The sequence below is a fragment of the Leopardus geoffroyi genome, chromosome A3, assembly GCF_018350155.1.
Source record: "Leopardus geoffroyi isolate Oge1 chromosome A3, O.geoffroyi_Oge1_pat1.0, whole genome shotgun sequence".
Taxonomy (NCBI): domain Eukaryota; kingdom Metazoa; phylum Chordata; class Mammalia; order Carnivora; family Felidae; genus Leopardus; species Leopardus geoffroyi.
The window spans coordinates 121,629,827-121,655,655 of record NC_059336.1 but is presented as its reverse complement, the minus strand read 5'-3'; the positions used below and the strand labels follow the sequence as shown (position 1 = coordinate 121,655,655).

The window sequence follows — 25,829 nt, the reverse complement described above, 5'->3', positions numbered from 1 at the left end:
AAGAGAAACAAAAGAATACAAACACTTAAATAAAATTGTAAAAAGCATTTCTGGGTGAGAAACAAGTTCATTTAAATGATGAGTAAAAAATAAATATAATAAGCCAGTGAATCACATTCAAAATTTTCTGAGAACTGTATTTTCAGAACTTCAAAGTACAGGTAATCCTTGTACAACACAGGGGGTTAGGGTGCCAACTCCCCCACACAGTCGAAAATCCATGTGTAACTTTGGATTCCCCAAAAAACTTGCTAGTGATAGCCTAATGCTGACCAGAAGTCTTACATGTAACATAAATAGTCCATTAACACATATTTTGTACGTTGTATATATCATACACTGTAGTCTTACAATAAAGTAAGCTAGAGAAAAGGAAATGTGAAGAAAATCGTAAGAGAAAACACACTTATAGTACTATCCTGCATTCACTAAAAAACATCCATGGTCAGTGGACCCAGGCAGTTCAAACCTATGTTGTTCAGGGTCAACTGAACTAATAAGCCTATTTAACAAATCATTATCTCAAAGATACAAAGCTTTACTTTATATTTTAAAAAACAAACATATATGATTTTCAATAAAAACTTTAAGAGATTTGGAGGATATTCACCATTATGTCCAGCACCAAAGTTGCCATAGATGGATACTGAGAATTCAGAAAATCTTAATTTTCTCCATTTAGTGAAAACTGGTAAAAACTGTGAAGAATATAATATATCCTAAGTAAAGATGACCTATCAAAAAACTAACAGAACTAGAAAAATACAGCAAGACACGCTAAGCTAAAGAATGCAAAATGGTAAATAAATTGTAGGTAGATCCGGGCAAGAAATACATACATCCTTTTAGGTGAATTATACCTAACATTTGTACTAAGTCTCTGCTTTACCCTAACCCAGAAGCCAGTATTCATCAACAATACAACCTAAAAAGTACGGTGTAGAGCTATGCAGATCCAAAGTATTAAAAGTCAAGTAAGCATTATCGAGGCCACTTATTTTACAAAGTATCAAAAACTAAAACCCCAAGTCTCATAATAACATCTGCTTTTTCATCCCTAGTAATGGCAAAAAGTATAGGCATTTTATGTATAATTTTTCTTGTTAGAAACTCCTAATAGTTCATTGTGGAAATCTTACAATGTGCAACACTAAAAGGCAACACTGGTATATTTCTTTCCAACACATTTTCTCTAAACATTCATTTAATAAATGTTGTGAATTGTACCAGGAACTGAGCCAGGTGATGGCTAGATGGTAGTGAACAAGAGAGGTCTCCACTGTCAAGGAACTTTTTGGATGAGTATAGGAAAGAGGTATTAATCAAATAATCTCTCATACACACATATAAATAAATACTTCCCTCACCCCTTTCCTCACACCCCAAAACCCTGAATCATAGCTACAATGAAAACCCACATGGCATTTGGTGTGGATGCCAATTCGGATTGGACAAGTCAGAAAAGGCCTCTCTGAAGAAGCAGCATTTAAGCGAAGACTGAAAAGCCTGCACTGCAAGCCACTGAAAGAGTAGTGGGAAAACCAGTGCAGGCTCAGAAAACACCACGGGAGAAAGTTCTGGGGTAAAAAGATCTTGGAGATTTCAAAAAACTAAAAACTAGCCTCTGTGGTAAGAATACAATAAACAAGAGACAAATGGGAACCTGATTATATTTAAAGGATTCAGACTTTATCCTAAGAGCAACGAAAAAACGTCAAAAAGATCAGAGCAGGGAAGTAACATGACTTAAGTGAACATCTTCTTAAGATCATCTCTAGCTATTACCTGGAAATTAGATTGAAGGGGTCAAGAATAAAATCAGGGAACATAATCAAGAAGGCTCTTTTTTTTTTTTTTTAGTGAGAGAGGACAGCAAATTGAACCAGGAAGCCGTGTGGTGGTGGTAAAGAGGAGATTACAGATTTGAGATATGTTCTCAATGACACAACTTGATGATGAAGTATGGGATAAGTATCAAAGATAATTCTCTAGTTTCTTGCATGAAAAATGGGAAAATGAAAAGTAACACAAAGATGCAAAAACTAGAGAATAAATAAATACAGAAGGAGGAAAAGAAGTTAGAAATTAGAGTTAAGTTTAAAGAGGTTTAGTCTGGATACACGTAAAAAATATCCAAAGGAGGTATCATGAATATATGGAGATAAATGAATATAGGTCTCACAAACTTATGACCCAAAACCCACAACAACTGTGTAATCTGAATTTATTATTTCACATATTGTACTTCCCTAAATCTTTTTTTAAAAAACTAGATCTATTATGGTATAGAAAAGATATATTAAAGTACACATATTTAAAGTATACGCTTTGATCACACCAAAAAAATACCTAGAAATAAACTTTAACAAAGAAATGAAAGACCTATACTCTGAAAACTATAAAACAGTCAGAAAAGAAACTGAAGGTAATACAAACAAATGGAAAGATATCCAAGCTCATAAATCGAAATAATTAGTATTGTTAAAATGTCTATACTACCCAAAGCGATCTACAGATTCAACACAAAAAACCTATCCCTATCAAAATACCATTTTTCACAAAACTAGAACAAATAATACTAAAATGTGTATGGAACCACAAAAGACCCTAAAGAGCCGAAGCAATCTCTGAAAAAGGAAAACAAAGCTGGAGGTATCACAATTACAGATTTCAAGATACACTACAAAGCTGTAAGAATCAAAACAGTTTGGTACTAGCACAAAAACAGACAATACAACAGAATAAAAAGCCCAGAAGTAAATACATGCTTATATGGTAAATTAACCTATGACAAAAGAGGCAAGAATATACGTGAGGAAAAGACAGTCTCTTCAACAAATGGTGCTGGGAAAACTGGACAGTTATGTGCACAAGAATGAAACTGGTCCACTTTCTTACATCGTACACAAAAATAAACTCAAAATGGATTAAAGACTTAAATGTGAGACCTGAAACCATAAAATTCCTAGAAGAGAACACAGAGAATTTCCCTGACATCAGCCACAGCAACATTTTTCTAGATATGTCTCCTCAGGCAAGGGTAACAAAAACAAATTTAAGCTATTGAGACTACACCAAAATAGATGGTTTATTTTTGACAGTTTATTCTTAATGTGATTTATGTGATTGTTCGTAAAGTTGCTGTTTATTTTCTACTTGTCCCATATGCTCTTTGTTCCCTTTTCCCTCTTTCTCTCACTTCATTTGGATGTGTACTCATTTACGATCCCATGTTATCTCTTTGTTGGTTTATTAGCTCTAATTATTTGCTGCACTACTGCTAGCCCTGTGTGAGCTTGAAGGAATATTCCCTTTCTCTGGTCTCAGGTTGTTTCCTCAAATGTATACACCAATCAGTATTCAGCTGCCGACTGGAGGAGGCTCTCCTGATCTCCAGAGTGCTCTCTCTGGGCAGATTTCTTTCTTTCTACTCTGAGAACTCTACCTACTATGACCTCCTTATATCCCCAGCTCTGTCTCTGTCAGGTACACTTTCAGACTCTGCCTGGGCCCTTCCTTCCCGGACTACAGTCTGGAAACTCTCCAGGCAACTACAGTGCTCAACTTCTGGTTTCTCATCTTTCGGAGATCACTGCCCTTCATTTCTTGCTATCCAATGGCTTCAAACTTGTTTTTTTCATACACTTTGTTCAGTTGTTTCATTGTTTCAGGTAGGAGAGTAATTCAATCCCTTTTACTCCACCACAGCCAAAATCAGAAGTCTCCTGATAACTGTCAAATATTCTTTGAGAACCAAACTATAAAAGCTGTGTAAAAATCCAAAGTAGCATGTGTTTTAATTTTTCAAAATTATTGTTCTACTGTTATAAGTTTTAAGTTGCGGGGTGCCTGGGTAGCTCAGTCAGTTAAGATTCCTACTCGTGAATTCGTCTCAGGTCATGTTCTCACAGTTCGTGAGTTCAAGCCCTGCGTTCAAGCACAGAGCCTGTTGGGGATCCTTCCTCTCCTGCTTCCCCCCACCTTCCTCAGTGCACACTCTCTCGCTAGCTCACTCCCTCTCAAAATGAACATTTTTTTTAAAAAAGGAAGTTTTAAGCTGCTTCAAATTGTAGCTACTACACATAAAAACCTACAATAAATACCCTTAGAAGTAGCTATACCTTCAAGCCGATAACACAATGTTTGTGGTGCAGGGGATACCACAATTTTCTGCCACTGACTTTCTACCTCAGCTTGAAAACAGCTAAGAAAGAGGTAAGATTAACTATAAAGCCATGATCTACCTAGCATATTATCACTCTAAAATTAACTCAGTAACTTTCTTTTTGCCTTTTTAAATATATGCCTCCCACCCACATTCCATTCCCAATTAAATGGGAAATGAATGAATGAAAAAAAAAATTCCATAAAAATTTCCCACTGGTCTGAAAGACAAGGAATTTATTCTAAAGAGATCTGCATTTGATGAGGAAACAATATTTTTCATTTGCCTATCATAATTATTTTCTATCATAATTATTTTTAATCATTCTTGTCTTAGAGCTGTGTTTTTGTTTATACACAGCAAAGAATCATAAGCTTACAGAATATTAAAACTAGAAGAGATGTCATGTCTTAGATCTTCATCTTTTTTGGAGATGTAGGGGGGTCATCTGAGATCCTTATAAGCATGTGATGAAAACGAAAAATTATACAGGTATACAATTTTGGATGTAGTTGTTCAGAGACACTCTCATGGACATCATACCTAAAATCCTTACTTTACAATTGTGCATGAATATAAGCTACATATTTGCCAATTCTTTTGTCTTGTACTTTATGATCTTAAGATTCTCAAAATCCAGGTAATAAAACTACACACATTCGCTTTAAAGACAAAACTCAATCCACTCAGTTATGCCATATAACATTTGTGAGTTTGCATACAAATTACGTAATCTCTAAGCCCCAACCCCCTTACGTCTATAAAGATATCACCATGTACATTTGCCTTCAATAAAAAATAATGGCTATAAGGACAAATTGATGAGTATGTATAAAATTAACAAAATCACTAATTTTAAGAAAATGATAACTATTATCAATGTGTAAATGTTTCTTTTGTATTTTGGCAAACAGAAGTATATTAGCTAGGTTTTATTTGTTCAATAAAATTATTATGAAAGGTTAGTAAGGTTTTTAAGAAAAATTAACTTTTTTTAATCTTTATTATTTTTGAGAGAGTGAGAGAGAGACAGATGAGAGCAGGGGAGGAACAGAGAAAGAGGGAGACACAGAATCCGAAGCAGGCACCAGGCTCCAAGCTGTCAGCACAGAGCCCGACACGGGGCTCGAACTCACAAACCGTGAGATCACGACCTGAGCCAAAGTCGGACACTTAACTGACTGAGCCATCCAGGCACCCCAAGAAAAATTAATTTTTATGAGATGATTTTTTTCATCCCAAATTACTTCATAATTAAGAAATTTTATGTATTTATTGGCTTATATCTGCATTATGTTATCATGTCTCCATTTTATAATTTCTGTCTAATCTGAAACTCCTTCAATTGGAGAACAATTAGTGAAATTTACTGACTGGCCACATTTGCTAAGAATATGCTCCATATAGGTGCCTACACAGATCCTGTTCCCTATCAGCTTGGAGTCTAAAACAAGGGATAGAGATATGTAAACAAGTAACTACTTCAGGTCATGGGAGTGGGGTAAAGGAATGGGTATTAAATGTCTCAGAAAAGTTACACAGTGCTATGATTCCAAGATGAAAGGATTACTTAATAATGGGAAGGACCAAAAACAAAATCTTCCACGAATGTAGCATTTAATATTCCTTGAAGGCTAAGTAGGATTTTAAAAGATATATGTAGTTTTAAAAACAATGTACTCTATATAACTGACACCTCAATGAAACTGGTTGAAGAATAAAAAAGTGTCAGGGCTCCTGGGTGGCTCAGTCGGTTGAGAGTCTGACTTTGGCTCAGGTCATGATCTCTCAGTTGACAAGTTTGAGCCCCGCGTCGGGTTCTGTGCTGACAGCTCAGAGCCTACAGCCTGCTTCAGATTGTGTCTCCCTCGCTCTCTGCCCCTCCCCCACTCATGCTCTGTCTCTGCCTCAAAAATAAATAAACATTAAAAAAAAAAAATGTTCGGGGCGCCTGGGTGGCGCAGTCAGTTAAGCGTCCGACTTCAGCCAGGTCACGATCTCGCGGACCGTGAGTTCGAGCCCCGCGTCGGGCTCTGGGCTGATGGCTCAGAGCCTGGAGCCTGTTTCCGATTCTGTGTCTCCCTCTCTCTGCCCCTCCCCCGTTCATGCTCTGTCTCTCTCTGTCCCAAGAATAAGTAAACGTTGAAAAAAAAAAAAAAAAATGTTCACACTCCCAGCAGGGGCAATACATTTAACAAAGGTACCCTAGGTTCCAACAGTAAGACAAGAACCTACATTGAAATTGGGATCTATATTTCCTACAGGAGGATCTCCTAGGCTTCTCTCTCTTCTCATTCTATATACTAACTACATGATCTCATTCACTCCTACACACTGATGATTCCAACCATGTTTCTTGCCCAAATGTCTCCCAACCTCTAGAACCAACTATACCAATATATACAACTACTATTCTATAATGTCTGCATTTTACCTGGGTGCACCAAAGATTAACTCATACTAACACGTCCAAAATTAAAGTTAGCATACTGCCCATAAACCTGTTCCTCCATTGGTTTACTTCTCATATTCCTTAAATACTCAGATCAAAAACTCAGGAGTCATTTTGATTTCTGTCAGTCATATCTAATTTATCAATCACTAAGCCCTCTATGTTCAATCTCTGCTGCCACTGCAACTGAATTGTAATTGATCTTCTAACCATCATCTCTGCACTCCCTTGACCTTACCCCAAAACGGATACTGCCTTTAATACTATACTCTTAAATGCAAATCGAATTGTATCACCTTCTGTCTCAAAACCACCCAATGGCTCCTTATCATTTAGAAAAGAAACTCTGAAGTCCTTACACATGATCAAAAGAAGACGGGGAACTTCCTATGACATTTAGTTATCTGCAGGACACTCTCTACTCAGTAGAATTTAGGCATCTTAGAGGCCAGAGCTGTATATTCTCAGTACTGACCACAGTTTATCCATAAGAGAATACTTCATGAATGGAGACTCGGCGAGGAGGAGAGTAGACTTCCCAACACTCCTCCACTCTAGGGACTCTATTCTCCAGCCACCTTCGCTTTCTTTTTCTAACTTTGTACACTACTTTTCTCAGGCTGGAATGAATGCCCTACCCAATCTTACTCAACTCCATGTAGGGTCTTCTCCTCTGTGCTCCACTCACACTGTGCACATAATTCTAATAGAAACCTTATAAAGCTGCATTATAATCATCTGTGGTCACTTGAAGACAAGATCATAAAAATCATAAAATCATAATCACCACCTCTATACTATCTCTATACCTTAAAAATCTATTATAATTGTCATTTGTATTTGTCATTCCTATAATAGAGTAAGTTTCTAGATAGTAAGGACTGTGGCTTATTTATCTCTATATATATAACTTTTAGGGGCTGACCTGGGTTCCCCTCCACCACTCAAAGTTCATATGTCAAAGTTCTAATCCCTAGTACCTTAGAATGTGACTGTATTTAAAGCAGACCCTTTAGGGGCATCTGGGTGGCTCAGTCGGTTAAGTGTGCTGATTTCTGCTCAGGTCATGATCTCACTGTTTGTGAGATTGAACCCCACTTCGGGCTCTGCACTGACAGGCCCTGTCCCACCTGTGCTCACTCGCTCACTCTCTCTCTCCCTCTCTCTCTTTCTCAAAATAAGTAAAAAAAAACTTAAAAAATAAAATAAAGTAGAACCTTTAAAGAGGTAATTAAGATAAAATAAGGTTGTATGGATACGTTCTAATCTGATCTGTGTCCTTACAAGATCCTTTCCCCTTACAAGAAGGGGAAATTTGGACAAAGAGATACCAGGGGTGCACGCACACAGAGAAAAGACCACATGAGGATGCAGAAAGAAGGTAGCCATCTGCAAGCCAAAGAGAAAAGCGTCAAGAGAAACCAAACCTGCTAACACTTTCATTTTGGACTTCTAGCTTACAGAACTGTAAGAAAATTAATCTCTGTGTTTGAAGCCACTTTTAGTCTGTAGCATTTTGTTACGGAAGCTCTAGCAAACTAAAACCATAACACAGAGCATAATGTATCTGCCACACAGTAATTATTCAACATTTATTATGTCTGAGTATCTCTATCGCAAGAGGCAAGGATTGTCACAGTCGTCTTTGTATTCTATGCACGCAGCTCAGTAACTAGTACATGGTACTCATAAATACTAATAAAGAATACGAATGAGTATGGCTAAAACAGAGCCCACAGAGGGATCCAAAAGCTGGAGTGAAGCTGTGAGCTTTTATTCCTAAGCAACTAGTACAAAATGGAAGATTTTGAGAAGACTCAAGACTAGGGCTGAAATTTCAGCAAAATTAGCTAAATGACAGAATGTATGTGAATGCAACTGAGGGCTAGAAAAAAGACACAAGACACAGAATGGGGAAGAGTTAAACATATGTATCACATATCTGTAAGATAATAATTAGGGTCAAATATCTGATACTAGTTACATTCAGCACAAGTTGAAATTCTTTTGGCTAACATATTTAATTTCTGTCCACATCATCCTCAAGGGAGAGAATCTGGGTAAACACTTAGGCAACATGTATAGCCTTCAGAATACTGGCTTTTGTCTTCTATGTATATGCTAGTTTTTTGTTTTCCCAAATGGCCAAGGGTTCTACAAAATAGAACACTGTAAGCTTTCAAATACTCATGGGAGCTTGTAAAAGTAATACAACATTCATGTAATTTCCACTTGCTACACAACAGACCCTGAGGTTGTTTTCCTAATACATAACAAGTGGTTCTGCTGCTAAGAAAAAACCAGGCCTCTTAACGTAAAGATATGAAATAACTTGAACAGAGCCAAAATGATGTTTTTGAATTATATCAGACTTTTTTGCATCTAAAACAGTGAAGAAACAAAGTTACAAGTGTACCATGTCAACTCTGTGAGATACAGCCATGTTGTTTGATTATACAACTGCATTGCATAGGAAAAGGTTATTATGCACCAGAAACCATTGCTTCTTTCTTAAAAGTAGTGTTATTTCAATGTGCTTATAATTAAGTAACATGTGGGGAAAAATCTGGATTAAACTTCTAAACTGGCTTTTTCTAACCATTCAAATATTTATTTTTTACAATCAGTCCCTAAATTTTTTCTAAAATAGATTAAATTTTCAACGTGGTTCAGGGAATATAATATGCAGCAATTGGTACCCACTAAGCACCTAATTATAAAAAATTAAAGCACAATTTCAATAATAATAATGATAATAATAAAAATACGACTACTAACTTCTATGGAACACTTACCATGTCTCTGGCACTATGCTAAGGGCTTAAGGTATTTAGGTTGAACCATATGAAAATCGTGGTTTTTAAGGTTTAACCTAACACATTTTCTCATTTAACCCTTACAATGACCCCCATGAGAAGAATACCATAATTATCCCTATTCTGCAGATAAGGATACTAAATTTAGAGGACTAAACTCAATTGGTTAATGAACTAGGAAACTGCAGAATGGGGACCAACACTTAAGTATAAATCCAAAGTCTAAGCTCTTATTTACTACAGTTTCAGCAACCTCTGTGTCTTGAAAACTAAAACACACTGTAGGCACTCAGTACTCTCATACTTTGCTCAATGCCACTATAGACACTTGTGCAGACTGGACCCTCACCAAGGGCTCCAGCAAGGAAATCAAATGAAGCTGACATCCAGCCCATTCCTCTCACCACCCAAACTGTGATCCTGTTGCAGGATGCCATCTACACACAAGAATGAGATTCTCTCGTTCACATAAAATTGTTATACTGGCTAACAGTGACCCTGATGCTGCTGGTAAAAGAAAAAAAATTGTGAGAAGAATTTAACAATACAGATTAAAAGGCTTAAAAGAGATATATACATCCCTTGATTCAGAAATTTCACTTTAAGAAATTCATTCTAAGGAAATAGCTAAGGATGTACATAAAATTTATGCTACAAAGACAGTCATCAGTGTTATAATAGAGGAAAAAACTAAAAAATCTAATATGTCCATCAATAGGGTATTGGCTATTACAGTAAATCTATGTGATTAAAATAATGTCTTAGAAATATATTAGCTCGTAAGCTTTTCACAAAATACTGCATGAATGACAAAGTTTATAAAAATTATGTTCTTATTTTAATAAAGATATGCACGTAAGTATTCCATATACAATACATCTGTGTAAGAGAAAGAAAGAACACAAAATAATGGAATTAAAGGTTACTTTAATAATCTGTTTTTAATCTTTAGAAATTTTTCTATACAACATATATAAAAAAAGTCAAAATGAAGCAAAAGAAACAAAAACTAATGAGGCAAATGTCCTAATACAAAGCTTAAGAACTGATACCAGGTGCAGCTATGTAAAATTTCATTCTGCCTCTAAACTTGGTATTAGGACATGTGATTTACTGTGCTCTAAATTTAGATAAGAAATACTTAATTTCATTTGAAAATGACAAATACAGGTTCTAACATGTAGCCTAAGAACTACTGCCCATAAATACGGAAACAAAGCAGAAACTGTATACTAAATACTTTAGATGACTGAAACTTACATACATTTGTAAGAAATAAAAAAAATCTTTGATGTGTATCACCTGTTGAAGAACAGAATTCTCAATAGGTTGAGAAAGAGAATAACAGCCCCTGCCAGCTGGAAATTGGACTGGCGCTATCAGCTAGGCCTTGGTGTACTCATATCAAATATAAACAATTTTATAGAACACAACCTCAGAAAAGGCCACTCTGTGACATGATGAATCAAGATAAAGCAAGAGCACCTCAAAATCATATGTAAACATAGACAAAAGCATGAACATTGTCCCAGCCACAAAAATAACTTAGTATAATCCTATCTTGGAGATTATGAGTGACCACTGCTTCTTTACCCATCACAGTTCTGGCCTTCCTCCATTCTTCTTGTCTTCCAGGTTCTTAAAATACCTAATCACAAAATTACCCCCACTTCCCAATAGCATCCAATCTACTGTAAAGTCATACTTAAATCCTCTCCAAAATTCTTAACACAAGCTCAAATCCTATATTGTTCTACATGATACATATTCTTCCTTGTTACAAGGAATCAGTAAATCCATCTTGTTTAACTACAGATATGTTCCTGGCGGTCCTCCCTGAAGGGCACTCAAAGAGCTGGGACTACAGATTTCAGTACAGGGTGGAATTAGGAACAAAACAAATAAATTTACATTAAAAATACCCACAATCTATAGAATACATACTGTCTACCTAAAGGGGTCTTTTACTATGTAAACATATCCTATAATGAGTTCTCACCAATTTAGAATTCCCAGTGTTTATCAGCAATGGTGGTGTTGGCTAAATAAACAAACTTTGGAAGGAAAAATAAGATTAAAACAGAGAGGGAAGCAAACCATAAGAGACTCTTAAATACAGAGAACAAACTGAGGGCTACTGGAGGGAGGTGAGTGGGGGTATGGGCTAGATGGGTGAAGGGCATTAAGGAAGGTACTTGTTAGGATGAGCACTGGGTGTTCTATATAAGTGATGAATCACTGGGTTCTACTTCTGAAACCAATACTACACTGTATGTTAACTAACTTGAATTTAAATCTAAGCAGATCTCTTAAAAAAGTGTTTATATCAAATTCTCAATTACCCAGTTTTCCACCCTACCTGAACAAAGCAAGAATCTAAGTACAAAAGGTAAAAAGTAAATGAAGAAACTAAACCCTGAACAGAATACTTAAAATAATAAAATCCTCTAATTTAAATCCATTACTTAATTTAATAAATTAATTTAGTAATGAAATTTAAGTATATTATGCGTTCCTCTTCAAAAAGTTTCTAAGTACAATAATATGTCATTAAAACCAACTTATCTATCTGAGACATCGGCATACTGTAGTATTTAAACTTTCAAATATATTCTCATTGATCACCAAAGTGAACCTTGCCCACTGCATGCTTACCTCCTGGGTCCTTATCTGGATTGTACTCTAAAGCATTGCTACAGATGAGGTCAATATCTTTCAGAAAATCCTTAGCAGTCAGATAATTATGCTTATCAATTTTAGTTATTACTGTCGATAAATCCATTGGTTCCTTGATTACTTCAAGATAATCTGAAACCTAAAACAAATAGGATATTTTAATGAAAATTACTTCTGCTATTTCACATGATCTACTCATAAAAACACAAAATAAAACCGTAAAATTATTTAAAAATTCAATCTAAAGATCTAAAAAATAATTACAAATAAGGATAAAATTGTAGAGCAATTTACGCTACTAAAGTTACTACTTTGAAGTCATACTTTCCATGAAAAGCTTCAGTTTCAAGTCATATCTAAATCAACTCTGAAATGTTTCTCATCTTGAAATATAAAGCCAATTTGTGTCAGCTGTTTTTGCCCCCAGGCCTTTGTACATACCTGAGAAGAGAATGTATGGGTAAAAGCACCCAATAAGTATCAATGCATGTTACTTCAAGAAATTTTTTTAAAGGAAATTAAGAAACATAGATTTTTCATATTATTTATTAGGAAAGTTCTCTGGTAAATCTCTTTAAAATCTTTAAACAAAACAAAACAAAACAACCCCCCTCCCACCACCAAAAAAAAAAAAAAACACTTTCTTTCTCAATTTTCCAGGGTGAATTGTTTCATGGAAAGTGTTTTCTGCTCCTTTGGAGTCATTACAAACATTTTGAGTCAATTATATAACAAAAATAAGTATTGCTTTCATGACTAGAAGATTTACTTGAACTTCCCTAATCATAAATAAATTCATAAGTAAATGTGCTCTATTGTGCTGATTTTCTGAGAGATAACTCAAAATAGGAGCTTAATTAAGTCACAATTTGCCCAATGTTTTATATCATTTGACCACTAAGAAATCTCTTACCAACCTATCTCTACTGCCTCCCCCAATGCAAATCTCAAATCAAGCAATCAGGTCTCATATAAAAACAGTCTTAGAAACATCTACTTACTCCAGAATCAAATTCTGGAGCTAGGATAATTTCCACTCTTTGAAACTAAAGGCTACTTTTTCTCCATTGCAAATACACACATACATACACAAACACACAAAAACACACACAAACACACACATACACTCTCTCACACACACATACGCACGCATATATACATATTTTATACACGTTTTAAAATGTTTAGGTTAACTGTGTGTGCATGTTTTATTGTTGAACTTCTAGGAGTCAAAAAGCCAGTCAATCTCCTTATAGGGGAGGTAATGAAGCTATAATGAACAAGCAATAGTTCAGAAGGTATTATTAGTTGGATTCTTGGCCCTGGCATTGGCATGCCTTGAGTACATGTGGAAAACGTCTATTAACTGCAAAGCACTACAAAAATTTATACTAGTAAAGATTATAAAATTTTTGTTCTAATATTTAATTTTAAATTCTACATTTATTTTCTAAACTTTTCTTTCTCTGAAGTCCGCTTTGGAATTCCATAGTTTTTAAACATTTCAAATTCATTATTTGAATATAAATGTTTATGTTTTAGGTTATTTAAATGTTATCTTGTTTTCCCCTCGTGTTTCACACAGACCTCTATCTTTTCAGCTTTAAGAACAAAGAACCAGTAGCAGAATGAACATAACAAAGAATAAAAGAGAAAATAAGAAACATAACCCTTGAATAAAAGTTTTATCTGACCCAGATTTTTCTATCCCTTTCCACTGCCTTACCATCATTTATAAAACTTTTACTCTATCACACATGGCATTTGAAATCTGACCATCTCTTCTGGTTAGAAAGAAAGAGAGTTCTCTGGAGGAAAGGCAAAACTGGTTTAGTGCAGGAGGTTGACTTGAGATCAAGCCCTTATCAAATAAGTGTCAGAGGCCCATACCCAATTTGAAATAAAAATAAACATCTAAAATAATCCTTAAAGTTGGGCTAAAAGTTTTAACTTATCTGAAAACACTAAGAGGTGAAGAAAAATGTTCCACAAATGTAAAACGGTATGTATTAATTGCAAAAGCAAATTAGCAATTCTTGTCATTTCGATAGAAAATTTAAGGTAGCTATGATATAAAATAAAGAATGCAGGCTTTGAATTTCAAAAAAACCTCCGAGTCTTGGCTATGTCGCTTGCCTGTGAGCCTCAGTTTCCTCAGCTGCAACTTAAAAATAATGATTCTGTGAGGTTGTTAAAAGGATCAAATGGATAAAACTATGTATTTTGGATAAATATACAAATAAAATACAGATACTTCCTCTACTCCCCCAAAGAAGGAAAATAGCTATTTTCAGAGGGGAAAAACAACACTGGTTCATTCTTCCCAGTCATAGATGAGGTAATGATTCCAAAGGAATCTGCTCAGGTCCAAAAGTACAGATTTCACAAGAAGTACACAACATTAAACTATGAATCATTGCAAAATTCAAATTAATAAAAAGATGAAGAAAAAACTTAAAACTAAAAACACCAAAGCTGTTCAAACATGGAGTCTGAACTATAAGAAGAAGGCCAGTAAAGACTGCATCGTGCTCATCCACATGCTATATTATCCCAGGATAAAACAAAACAAAAAAACAACAAATTTTAACTACGGTATTATAGTAGATTCCAAATGGAAAATTTCTTATCACCACAAACCATGCTCCCACAAGGACACAAAACAATACACATTGAAAGTGAGAAATTTTCCACTGGGAGCAGAGAAAATCCTTGCAGAAAAAAATAATTTTGGCATAAGATATGCTTAACATCAAACAGCATCTTAGTTACAGGCATTTCCAAAATATGAAAGACAAATTTCAGGTTTCTTAGCCACCTCTTTCACAATCGTATACATAATTTGGAAAATGCCAAAATTAATTGGTATTGATTGGTTAATACCAATATACTTTTTAAGAGCAAGATTTATCCTGGAATAAAAATAGTCTAGTATGGACATTTCACTAAAGTAACTTTTAATCCTCTTCTTACATTGAAGAGTAAGAGATCACAAAGATCAATACTAAATAAGAGGACATACGAATTGGTCACTAATTTCATCCAAAAGTCACCAGATGTTTGCTGATGACCTTGGTGGTTATCACATGGATTAAAATTTTACAGGCTAGGGGTAATATTCATCCATGCCTTTGTTTTTTTTCCTTCCAAAAAAAGATGTCAATATTTTTTTCTTTTAGCCAGTTCAACTTCACTGTTTGCACACTACTGAAACAAGACCTCTTCAATATCCACCGGTTTGCTGAAGATGTTAAAACGTTTATCCGTCGCCAGCCTCTTGGTTACATCCCTGAGAAACAACCGCAGCTCTCTTAAAGTATTTTCCTCCTGGTCCTCCATCCGGTTTTTTTCTGATTCTGATAACTGACGAGGTGGAGAAGGTAGTGCAAGAGGAAGCACTTCCATAGCACAAAGACCTAAAGAAAATAAAAGAAAATGTTAAGATTCCAACATGGCAGGGCCAGGACCTCAATTACTTTTCTGGCATTCTCTCAAAAAAGAACTCCAAAGTATGTGTGAACCACTTGCAAATCCAGCCAGTAAAAATTTGAACAGAAACCAACAGTATACTAGAGAAGAGAATTATTTCATAAAATAACTCACAGTAGGGCTCCTTTAAATGGCAAATGATATGATTTTAAATAATTTGATTTTGAAATATTATTTACACACAACTTATGAGAAATATTTCAACTCAACAAAAATATCTTCAGGTGAAGAACTGTATACCAATTTGCTTAAAATCAATGTTGCTTAAAAACCTTCTTCTCAAAATGGGGTTGCCCGATATGCATGAAAGTGAAATGGGCAAGCAACAATTCTTTGATCCTTCCCACTCCCAAAAGAGCTTTGATTTTAGACAAGTCTTTTCTACTCTGATATTCTCAATACAACATAGTAGGGGTAGTGAATGGCACATACCTGTGTAGGGAGCAAAAAAAAATTAGGAACTAAAACAAGAATCCCAAAGACATGGATAAGATGGAAAATCCAGTCTACAGTGTTATATGTAAAATTTACAGTATTCGTTTCCGCCTAAACAAACACAAAATCTTCTTAAAAAGTAAAGTATTAACTTTCCTAAACACATTATTCCCTAATTCCTTAAAAGTTTTTCCCAGTATCACACTGAACTTCAGGATTAAAATTCTAAGGATTCTTGCTGATTTCTAAATAGCCCCTAAGACAAAAAATGAAAGTAAATAGAAGCAACTCAAAAAGAAAAAGAATTGTTAATCCCTAACACAGAAAATTCAAATCTTTGAGACTAAAATGTATCTGAGAACAAGTAAGATGCCTTATTAAAATGAATCATTACATAATAAAATATTTTAAGTACTGTTATTTTGATTAACAGGAAGCAACAACCAACAATCAGAAGGTGTAACTTCCATATTTAATTTTCCAAGGTTGCTAGGGGGGGTAAACTCACAACTATAGCCATATCATAGGTGCTCATTTTTAGAACTCTGAGAAAATGTGGAAAGGAGTCACTAAAGAACAATAAAATAAAGTGTTGGATAATATAATCAGTAAAAAACAGAAGTAGAACAAATATGGAAAAGGAAGGACTTGGAAGGGGTGGAAATGTATTTAACATCCTACAAGAACCACAATGAGAAACATAAAAGAACAAGGGGAAAGATGCTTGAAAACTTCTAACAGGATTGTTATTTTCTAGAAGAAGCTGAGAGATTACAAAGAGGACCTTATCTTTACACATCTTTAAGATTAGAAACAGTCTTTTGATTGACCCAGAATGCATTCCTTTCTTAGGCCAGGGGGCTGAAATTTGAAATATTATGCTATTAGCCCAAATCCAAGAAAACTCTAATGCTTAAAACAAAGCCATGATAGGTTTCCAAGTGCCTCGCACAACTAACATTACAGGTGCTCAATAAATACTTGAAAAATTAGTAAGCCAGAAAAGGCAAACATTCCGATCAGCTCTTGACCTATCACACCTACTCTGACCCACAACGTAATTGGCACACGACCTGGTGTTCTCAATCTTACAGTTTAAGTCCCCTGTACTTGAACTGACTAAAACAGAGCAGAACCAAAGACTTTTTTTCTTCAACTTTTTAAGCCTCAAAATGTGAAATCTACCAGAGTAACTGGATTGAAATGATAAGGTGAATACTTCATTAATGGTCACCTGTTAATAAAGCCTTAACAATGAGGCTGTACTTCCCAATCTCAAGTCGGGTAAACACAACGACCACTTCCGCATAGGTCCATCTAAAGGTAAGGAGAATCTAAAAAACTGACTTTATTTCCACAAAGAAATGGTTTTTTTAAAAAGTGACTCCAAGAAGGGGCATTCTTAACTTCACTCCCCATCCTCCCTCTCCCCCATTTTCCTAAAGGCTTTAGGAACTTTACCAGTGTGTTTCCTTCGTGGTGGAGCCATTGATGCCTGATTGAGAATCAATTCTTGGAAAAATTTTCTTCTGTCTTCTTCAATAGGCCTTTGAATATACAAGACCTCTTCATACTGTATTCTAAAGATACATTTAACCTACACACATACACATACACACAAAGACATTAAATATATAAAGAATTAAAAGCTTACTTATTATACCAAACTACAATTTCTTCAACTTCCAGTACCATTTTCAATTTTCATTCATGTGGGATTAGGGTTAACCTCATCCCAGGCTATGCTGTTGAGAGATTCAACCTCATGGACTAAACAGTAATGAGAGAATGATCAGTTGCCCAAGTCATTAATAAATTATACTATACCTGGGAGAGTCAGCAAATAGTAGCAAAAAGGATAATTGATCATAATAGTTAGATGGCAACAATCTCAAAGGACTTTTGTGTTAGAGCTAGACAGTAATTACCTAGAATCTACATTAGAGAGCTGAAAGCATGCTAACAGCACTGCCTTCTCTTATGTTCTTTCTGTGTACTTCCCATCCAGTCACTTCCTTTCCTGGGCTCTTCTCATACCAAGTCTCTTCCACTGAATCCTCCAGAATCCTGGTTTCACTGCAAATACCTTCAGTTTCTCCCCCAGAATGCTCCACAATAATACCACCTTCCACACAAAACTCCCAAACAATATTAAGTCAGTCATTCTCACATACCTCACAGTTCCTTCCTACTGGTGATTACCTACCTCTCCTTTATTTACCTGCTGTATAGAGGCTTTGACCCCAGATGTCCCCCTTGCAATATAGGCTGTTGAAATCCTTCACATCATCCATATTAATCTACACACTTTAATTTTTATGTTTTTCTAGAAGGTCTATATTCTACTTCTAGACACCAAACTCCCTAAGAATAGAGACCATTTCTTACTCATCTGTCTTCCTATATGTACCACAGTGACTGGTACATACTAATGTTTAATTAGCATGGACTAAATGAGTAAAGCCTGTATTTTTTTTTTTTCCTCGCCCAGATCAACTGGAAACTGCAAATGGGAAAAGGTTATTAATAAGGAAAGAAGAACCAACTACGAGACAATGAGGAAACACTGGATGAAAATTCAAGGAATCAGATCCTAGCCCAAATTTAGCCACACATTTAGGGTAAACTACATAATCCATTTAATTTGTCATGTCTAACTACTTACTAAGAATTCCTAAATATTATTTCAATCGAACTTATAACAATGAGGTATGTAGAAGTCCTTCATTTTACAAATGAGAAAACTTAGACTTGGAAAGGTTTAAGTAACTGGATTAAGGTCACAAAGTATAAGTAAAGAGAGAACACTAGATCACATAATCTCTAAAGGCCTTTTCCAGCTCTAAAATTCTAAGACAGAAAAGACACAATGAAAAGCAGAATTCAAAAATTTGCATAGAGAACTATCTACCTCAACCCAAAGCCAAATCCTTTTAAGAGTTTATAAAATTTCACCCTGTCTCCAATATTTTTTTTTTTTGTAGACTACTCTCATGTACAATTCCCCCAACCCATTGATCTATGCTTCACTGACCCTTCTTCAAAAGTTCTGGCAAGCAAATTTACCAGTGCACACCCACTGTGTGCTAAATATAATGTCAAATAGTGCAATTATAAACTTGAAGAAAATATAGTTACTTCCTGCTGTCAAGGATCTTAAAAGTTTCATAAGAAAGCATTATAGTACCACACCAGGAGTGTTGTAACACAGGCAGAGAAACAGAAGAGACTCTGCAAGAGTCTGCAAGAGGTAAGGGTGAAGAGGCATTAGATATAGCAAAAATAGCTAACATTAACTGGGTCTTGAAAAATAAACAAAATGCAATACCCTAGAAGTACCAGGATTTTGTTCAAGAGCAGCAAAACATTTAATTTCAGTTTTAAATATTCTTCCTTCTGATACTTGTTCAACATTGTGTTGAACTTTGTGAATACAAAAGCATACCAAGAGTAAATCTACAGTAATCCCCTGATACTCCTGCCAGGTTATTACCAACAGCTTAGAATCCATCACTTTATAAGTAGGCTACATTTTACTTTAAATTTGCCCCTAACTTTATCTTCTGACATTCCCAGCCTCAAATTACATGCTGCAACTGAACACACCTCAGATAATTCCCTGAAATCATGTGCTTTCACACTGGCTCACAGTGGCCTCTATATGTGCTATCAGCTCTTTCCAACCCTGTTTTTAACTCTCTGCTCAAGCCAATGCTTTCTGGGTAATTCTTTCTCTGATTTTCTCAGATACACTCAGGCATACTATCTCATACCCCTCCATCAAACTTAAAAAAAAAATTTTTTTTTTAATGTTTTATTTATTTTTGAGAGAGAGACAGAGTGTGAGCAGGGGAGGGACACACACACACACACACACACACACACACACACACACACACACAGATTCTGAAGCAGGCTCCAGGCTCTGAACTGTGAGCACACAGCCTGACACAGGGCTGGAACTCACAAACCATGAGATCATGACCTGAGCCAAAGTTGGATGCTTAACTGACGGAGTCACCCAGGTGCCCCCATCAAACTTTAAAGTTCAATGATTTTTAGTAAATTAATTCAGTTGTGCAATCATCACAAGTCAGTCTTAAAATATTTCCATTACCTCCAAAAAGCTCCCTTGTGTCCATCTAGCCCCAATCTCCACATTCATACTCCCAGCCCAACAACCACTGATTTACTTCCAGTCTCCAGAGATTTACCTTTTCTAGAAATTGTGTATCAGACAATTGGTAGCCCTTTCTGTCTAGCTTCTCTCAATATATCGAAGTGCACCTACATTGTAGAAAGTATCAGCAGTTCATTCCATTTAATGCTGAACAGTATTTCCCTGGATGTATATACAATATTTCATTTTACCAATCACCAGTTAATGAATACTTGAGCTGTTTCCACTATTATGAATAATGCTAGTAGGAAGATTTGCATTCAAGTCTTTGTGTGACTTAATTATGGTAAAACAGAACATAAAATCTGCTATTTTTATCATTTTTAATTGTACAGCCTATAGTATTAAGTATATTCACAATGTTATGCAACCATTATTACCATCTATCTCCAGAACTTTTTCATCCTCCCCAAGTAAAATTCTGTATCCATTAAACACTAACTCCCCATGCTCTCCCTTTTCCCAGTCCCTGGCAATCACCATTCTACTTTCTCTCTCTATAAATCTGATTATTCTAGGAACTTTTTTAAAAAAGGAATCATGGGGCACCTGGGTGGCTCAGCTGGTTAAGCATCTCTTGATTTTTGGCTCAGGTCATGATCTCACTCACTGCTCATGAGATCGAACCCCATATAGGGCTCTGTGCCGATAGCATGGAGACTTCTTGGAATTCTCTCTCTCCCTCTCTCTCTCTGCCCCTCCCCTGCTTGACCTCTTTTTCCCTCTCTCTCTCTCTTTCAAAATAAATTAATGTTAAAAAAAAAAAAAAAAGGAATCATGTATTTTTCCCTTTGTGACTGGCCTACTTAACTTAGCATAATGCCTCAAAATTTCATTTATGCTGAAGCATGTGTTAAAATTTCCTTCCTTTTCAAAGCTAAATAATGTTATATTGTATGTATATGCCACTTTTTCTTTATCCATTTGTCGAAGGACATTTGTGTGTTTCTACCTTTTGGCAATTGTGTCACGAACATGGGCATACAGATATCTGTTCAAATCCCTGCTTTCACTTCTTCTGGGTGTATACTCAGAAGCAGAATTGCTGGATCATATGGTTATTCTGTTCAACATTTTTAAGGAATCACTGCACCATTTATTTCCAATGAGACTGCACAACTTTATACTCAAGCGCTCCAATTTCTTCACATCTTGCCCAATATTAAGTCATTTTTTGTTTTTATGATAACAGCCTTCCTAATGAGTATTAACTGACATCTCATTGTGGTTTTAATTTGCATTTCCCTAATGAGTAGTGATGTTCAGCATCTTTTCATGAGCTTCTTGGCCATTTGAATACCCTCACTGCAGGGAGTACGGTTGGCTGGATTTTTTTGTTCTTGAGTTGTAGGAGTTCTTTATACACTCTGGATATCAATCCCTTACCAGATATATGATTTGCAAATATTTTCTCCCATTCTGTGGGTTCCCTTTTCACTCTGATAGTGACCTTTAATGCAACAAGTTTTTAGTGTTGATGAAATCCAATATATCTAATTTTTCTTCTGTTGCCTGTACTTGTGGTATCATAGCCAAGAAACGGTTACAAAATCCAAAGTCATAAAGCTTTCCTATTATGTTTTCTTCTAAGGGTTTTACAGTTTTAAGTTTTCTGTTTATTCTTTGACCCATTTTGAGTTAACTTTTGCATATGGTAATAAGGGCCCAATTCATTTTTTTTTTAAGTTTTATTTATTTAAGTAATCTCTACACCTAACGTAAGGATCAAACTCACAGCCCCAAGATCAAGAGTCGCATGCTCTCCCGACTGAGCCAGCCAGTTCCCCACATCATTTCTTTTGCATGTGAAATTCCAGTTTTCCCAGCACCATTTATTGAAATCACTATCCTTTCCTCCATGAATGGTCTTCACACTCTTGTTGAAAATCATCTGTTGTAATCGTATATTGAAAGATTCTTTCTTTTCTTTCTTCCTTTTTTTTTTTTTTTTTTAATGTAATCTCTATACCCAATGTGGGGTTTGAACTCATTACCCTGAGATCAAGAGTTGCATGCTCTAGTGACTGAGCCAGCCAGGCACCCTGAAAGAGTTCTTAATACATTCTAGTTTTGAGTCTTATGAAGATATGCAACATGATATATTTGAAGTATTTCTCCCCAGTCTGTGGCTTGTTTTCTCATTTTGTTAATGGTGTCTTTTAAAAAGTTTTTAATTTTGATAAAGTTGCCTTTATCAATTTTTCCTCTTATGGATCATGTTTTTATATAATATCATAGCACATCTCATACTGTATTATTTTTTTTAGGTCTCTCTTCCCTCTAAACTTTAAATTATTAGAGAACAGTGGCTATCTTTTGGTTTTGCACCTATTTTATTCATTCATTCATTCATTCATTCAACAAAGACTTACTGTACTAGAAATATTTACATATATACGTATCTATTTGTGAGTACTGCATGTGTATGTGTACACATGAGAGACCCTGTAAGGCAGCTAGACACTGTGAATGAAAGCATGAAGAAACCAGACACTTGACCTGCCTTAAGCAAATTCAGACTCATGAAAACACTGCGTTGCATAAAACAGGCACACAATAAATTTTGATGAATAAACAATGGTTTTAACTTGACAAACACAAAACTCTTTATTTCCCTGACCACTCATTAAACTAAGCAACACATTACCCAGAAATTGTCTCTGCAAACTTAGAGAATATAGTACATTGTAAGTGCATGACCTTTGTAATCAGACAAACCTGAGTCCAAATCATTGCTCTGCCATACTAGTTGTGAGACCCTAGGCAAGGTCTAGGGTCTTACTTTTTTTACTAAGAGTTAAAAAAAAACCTTGTATTAGAGAATATATGTAATTGACCTCTACAGTGCCTGGCACATAGCTGCTTAAGTGGCAGCAATTCTTTCACTAGCAAAATCTTGTTTTACCTCATCTATTAAATGTTAGAGTTGTCAGTCCTCATTTTTTTTTTAATTTTTTTTTTAACATTTATTTATTTTTGAGACAGAGAGAGACAGAGCATGAACCAGGGAGGGGCAGAGAGAGAGGGAGACACAGAATCGGAAGCAGGCTCCAGGCTCTGAGCCATCAGCCCAGAGCCCGACGCGGGGCTCGAACTCACGGACCGCGAGATCGTGACCTGAGCTGAAGTCGGACGCTTAACCGACTGAGCCACCCAGGCACCCCTAGTCCTCAGTTTTAAAGGCAGAGTTTATGCAATGTCTATAATGGGGAAAATTAATAATTAAGACTCAAGACTTCAAAGGTATGGAAAATGAGGTCAGAAATGAAACTAATATAGCTTCTCTGAATAAAATCTGCTTTCTAAAAACAAAATAAGTAAATAATTAAATAAAAATAAATAATAACATTTCCCATACTTTAATACAGTAATAATTTATGTTCATTTACTAGAGACAGTAAACTGTGATTTAAAAACTTGTGGTGACCCTCGTAAATTTTAAGATTCACATAAATGTTTCATGACAAAAAAATTAATACTAAGATATTTCCCTTGTACATATGATTATTCACTTTCAATGCCCCTACTTGATTTTTCTACTTAAGTTATTGATTTTTAACTCCCAGTTTCTATCATAAACTGAGAGACACAAAATGACACGAAATACTGTGATGACAATATGCTGTTTGTAGTCTTTAATTTCCTAAGTGTAGCTGAGGAAATATTTCTTTAAAATTCATTTACAATATACTGAATTATATCATCTTGAGCCTGCCCATAATAATACCAAAATACAATTCGGTGAATCTCTTCAGAAATTTAAGTGCAATTCTTTCTGACCAAAGTTTGCTTTCCTTCCTGTAAATATTTATACCTCCGTCTGCTTCCTTGTTTAAAAATCCCTTTCCTAGAGCCTAAATGTCCATCAACTGATGAATGGATAGAGAAGATGTGGTTTATATATACAATGGAATACTACTTGGCAATGAGAAAGAATGAAATCTTGCAGCAACGTGGATGGAACTGAAGGGTAGTATGCTAAGTGAAATAAGTCAGGCACAGAAAGACAGATACCATATGTTTTCACTCCTATGTGGATCTTGAGAAGCTTAACAGAAGACCATGGGGGAGGGGAAAGGGGAAAAAATAGTTACAAAGAGAGAGGGAGAGAGGCAAACCATGAGAGACTCCTAAATACAGAGAACAAACTGAGGGTGGATGGAGGAGGGGAGCAGAGGAGAGGGGAAAATGGGTAATGGGCATTGAGGAGGGCACTTGTTGGGATGAGCACTGGGTGTCGTATGTAAGTGATGAATCACGGGAATGTACCCCCAAAACCAAGAACATACTGTACACACTGTATGTTAGCCAATTTGACAATAAAATAAAAAAAATAAATATAAAACACACAAAAAATATTTAAATAAAATAAAATAAATTCACCAATCACAAAAAAAAAATTAAAAAAATAAAAATCCCTTTCCTATGCTCAATCCTCAGGTCTTTTTTCTAATTCTCCTGAATGAAGAGAAATAACTTGCTATTCCCATGTATCTCAACTAACATCCTCCGACTATCCTCAGAGTCTACAAGGTCCACAAAAGCAAATTTACTTACATTAGAATTTTGCAATAAAAGAAATCAGGCTAAGCAGGAGTTAAAACCAACGTGGTGATTTAGTGGTAAATTCCTATTTTTTATGCAACAAACATTTAGTAGGTAATTCCAATGTGTCAAGAAGTGGAAAAGTGAAGGCCGGTAACACAATCGCCTCTTCTCAAAGAGCTTGTGGTCTAGGGTCAGAGGTTCTCAAACATTTTAGTCTCAGGACCTATTAAACTCTTAAAAACTATTCAGGAATCCAAAAGAGCTTCTGTGTATGTGGTTTACATCTGTCAATAATTATGTGTTAAAATTAAAACCAAGAGCATTCCAAATAATGTATACACTTAAAAACCAATTACATGACACTGAAAATAGATTTAAAAAACAAAAAAACAAAAACAAAACACATTCTCTTGGGGCACCTGGGTGGCTCAGTCAGTTAAGTATCTGACTTTGGCTTAGGTCATGATCTGTAGGTCTTAGGTCATGGGTCTGTAAGTTCGAGACCCACATAGGACTCTGCTGACAGCTTCGGATTCTGTGTCTCCCTCCCTCTCTGCCCCTCCCCCACTCACGCTCTGCGTCTCTGTCTCCGTCTCTCTTTCTCAAAAATAAACAAACATTAAAAAATGAAAAAAGAAAAGGGGCATCTGGGTGGCTCAGTCAGTTGAGCAGCTGACTTCATCTCAGGTCATGCATGATCTCACAAGTGGTCAGTTCGAGCCCCATATCAGGCTCTGTGCTGACAACTCGGAGCCTGAAGCCAGTTTCAGATTCTGTCTCCCTCTCTCTCTGTCCCTCCTCCCCCAAAAGAAATAAACATTAAAAAAAATTTTTTTAAGAAAAACAAAAAATACATTCTCTTGAAAAATGTGTTTTTCTGAATTATAAAATATAATAAGTATAAAATAAAATTTAGTGAGAAAAGTGGCATTGTTTTACATTTCCTCAAATCTCTTTAATGTCTAGCTTAATGAGAGACAACAGGATTCTCATTTCTGTTTCCGTATTTAATGTTACAACATGTTGTTTTGATTGAAGCACATGAAGAAAACCCATATTCAAGCAGGT

At 35.6% G+C, this 25,829-nt stretch overlaps 1 protein-coding gene across 3 annotated transcripts in view; it reads right to left on the bottom strand.

Annotated features, from left to right (window-relative positions):
• The window catches only part of ATAD2B (ATPase family AAA domain containing 2B), a 168,031-nt gene that overhangs the window by 18,391 nt on the left and 123,811 nt on the right, over positions 1-25,829 (bottom strand). For 2 of the 3 annotated variants that reach the window (XM_045447595.1, XM_045447597.1), the window contains exons 20-22: positions 17,495-17,630; positions 15,344-15,525; positions 12,089-12,248 (exon numbers count right to left, since the gene is read on the bottom strand). In XM_045447595.1, coding sequence (XP_045303551.1) covers positions 12,089-12,248; positions 15,344-15,525; positions 17,495-17,630 — 478 coding nt within the window. Of the gene's footprint in view, positions 1-12,088; positions 12,249-15,328; positions 15,526-17,494; positions 17,631-25,829 lie in introns of all 3 variants that reach the window. The other variant, XM_045447596.1, reaches the window with a different exon arrangement.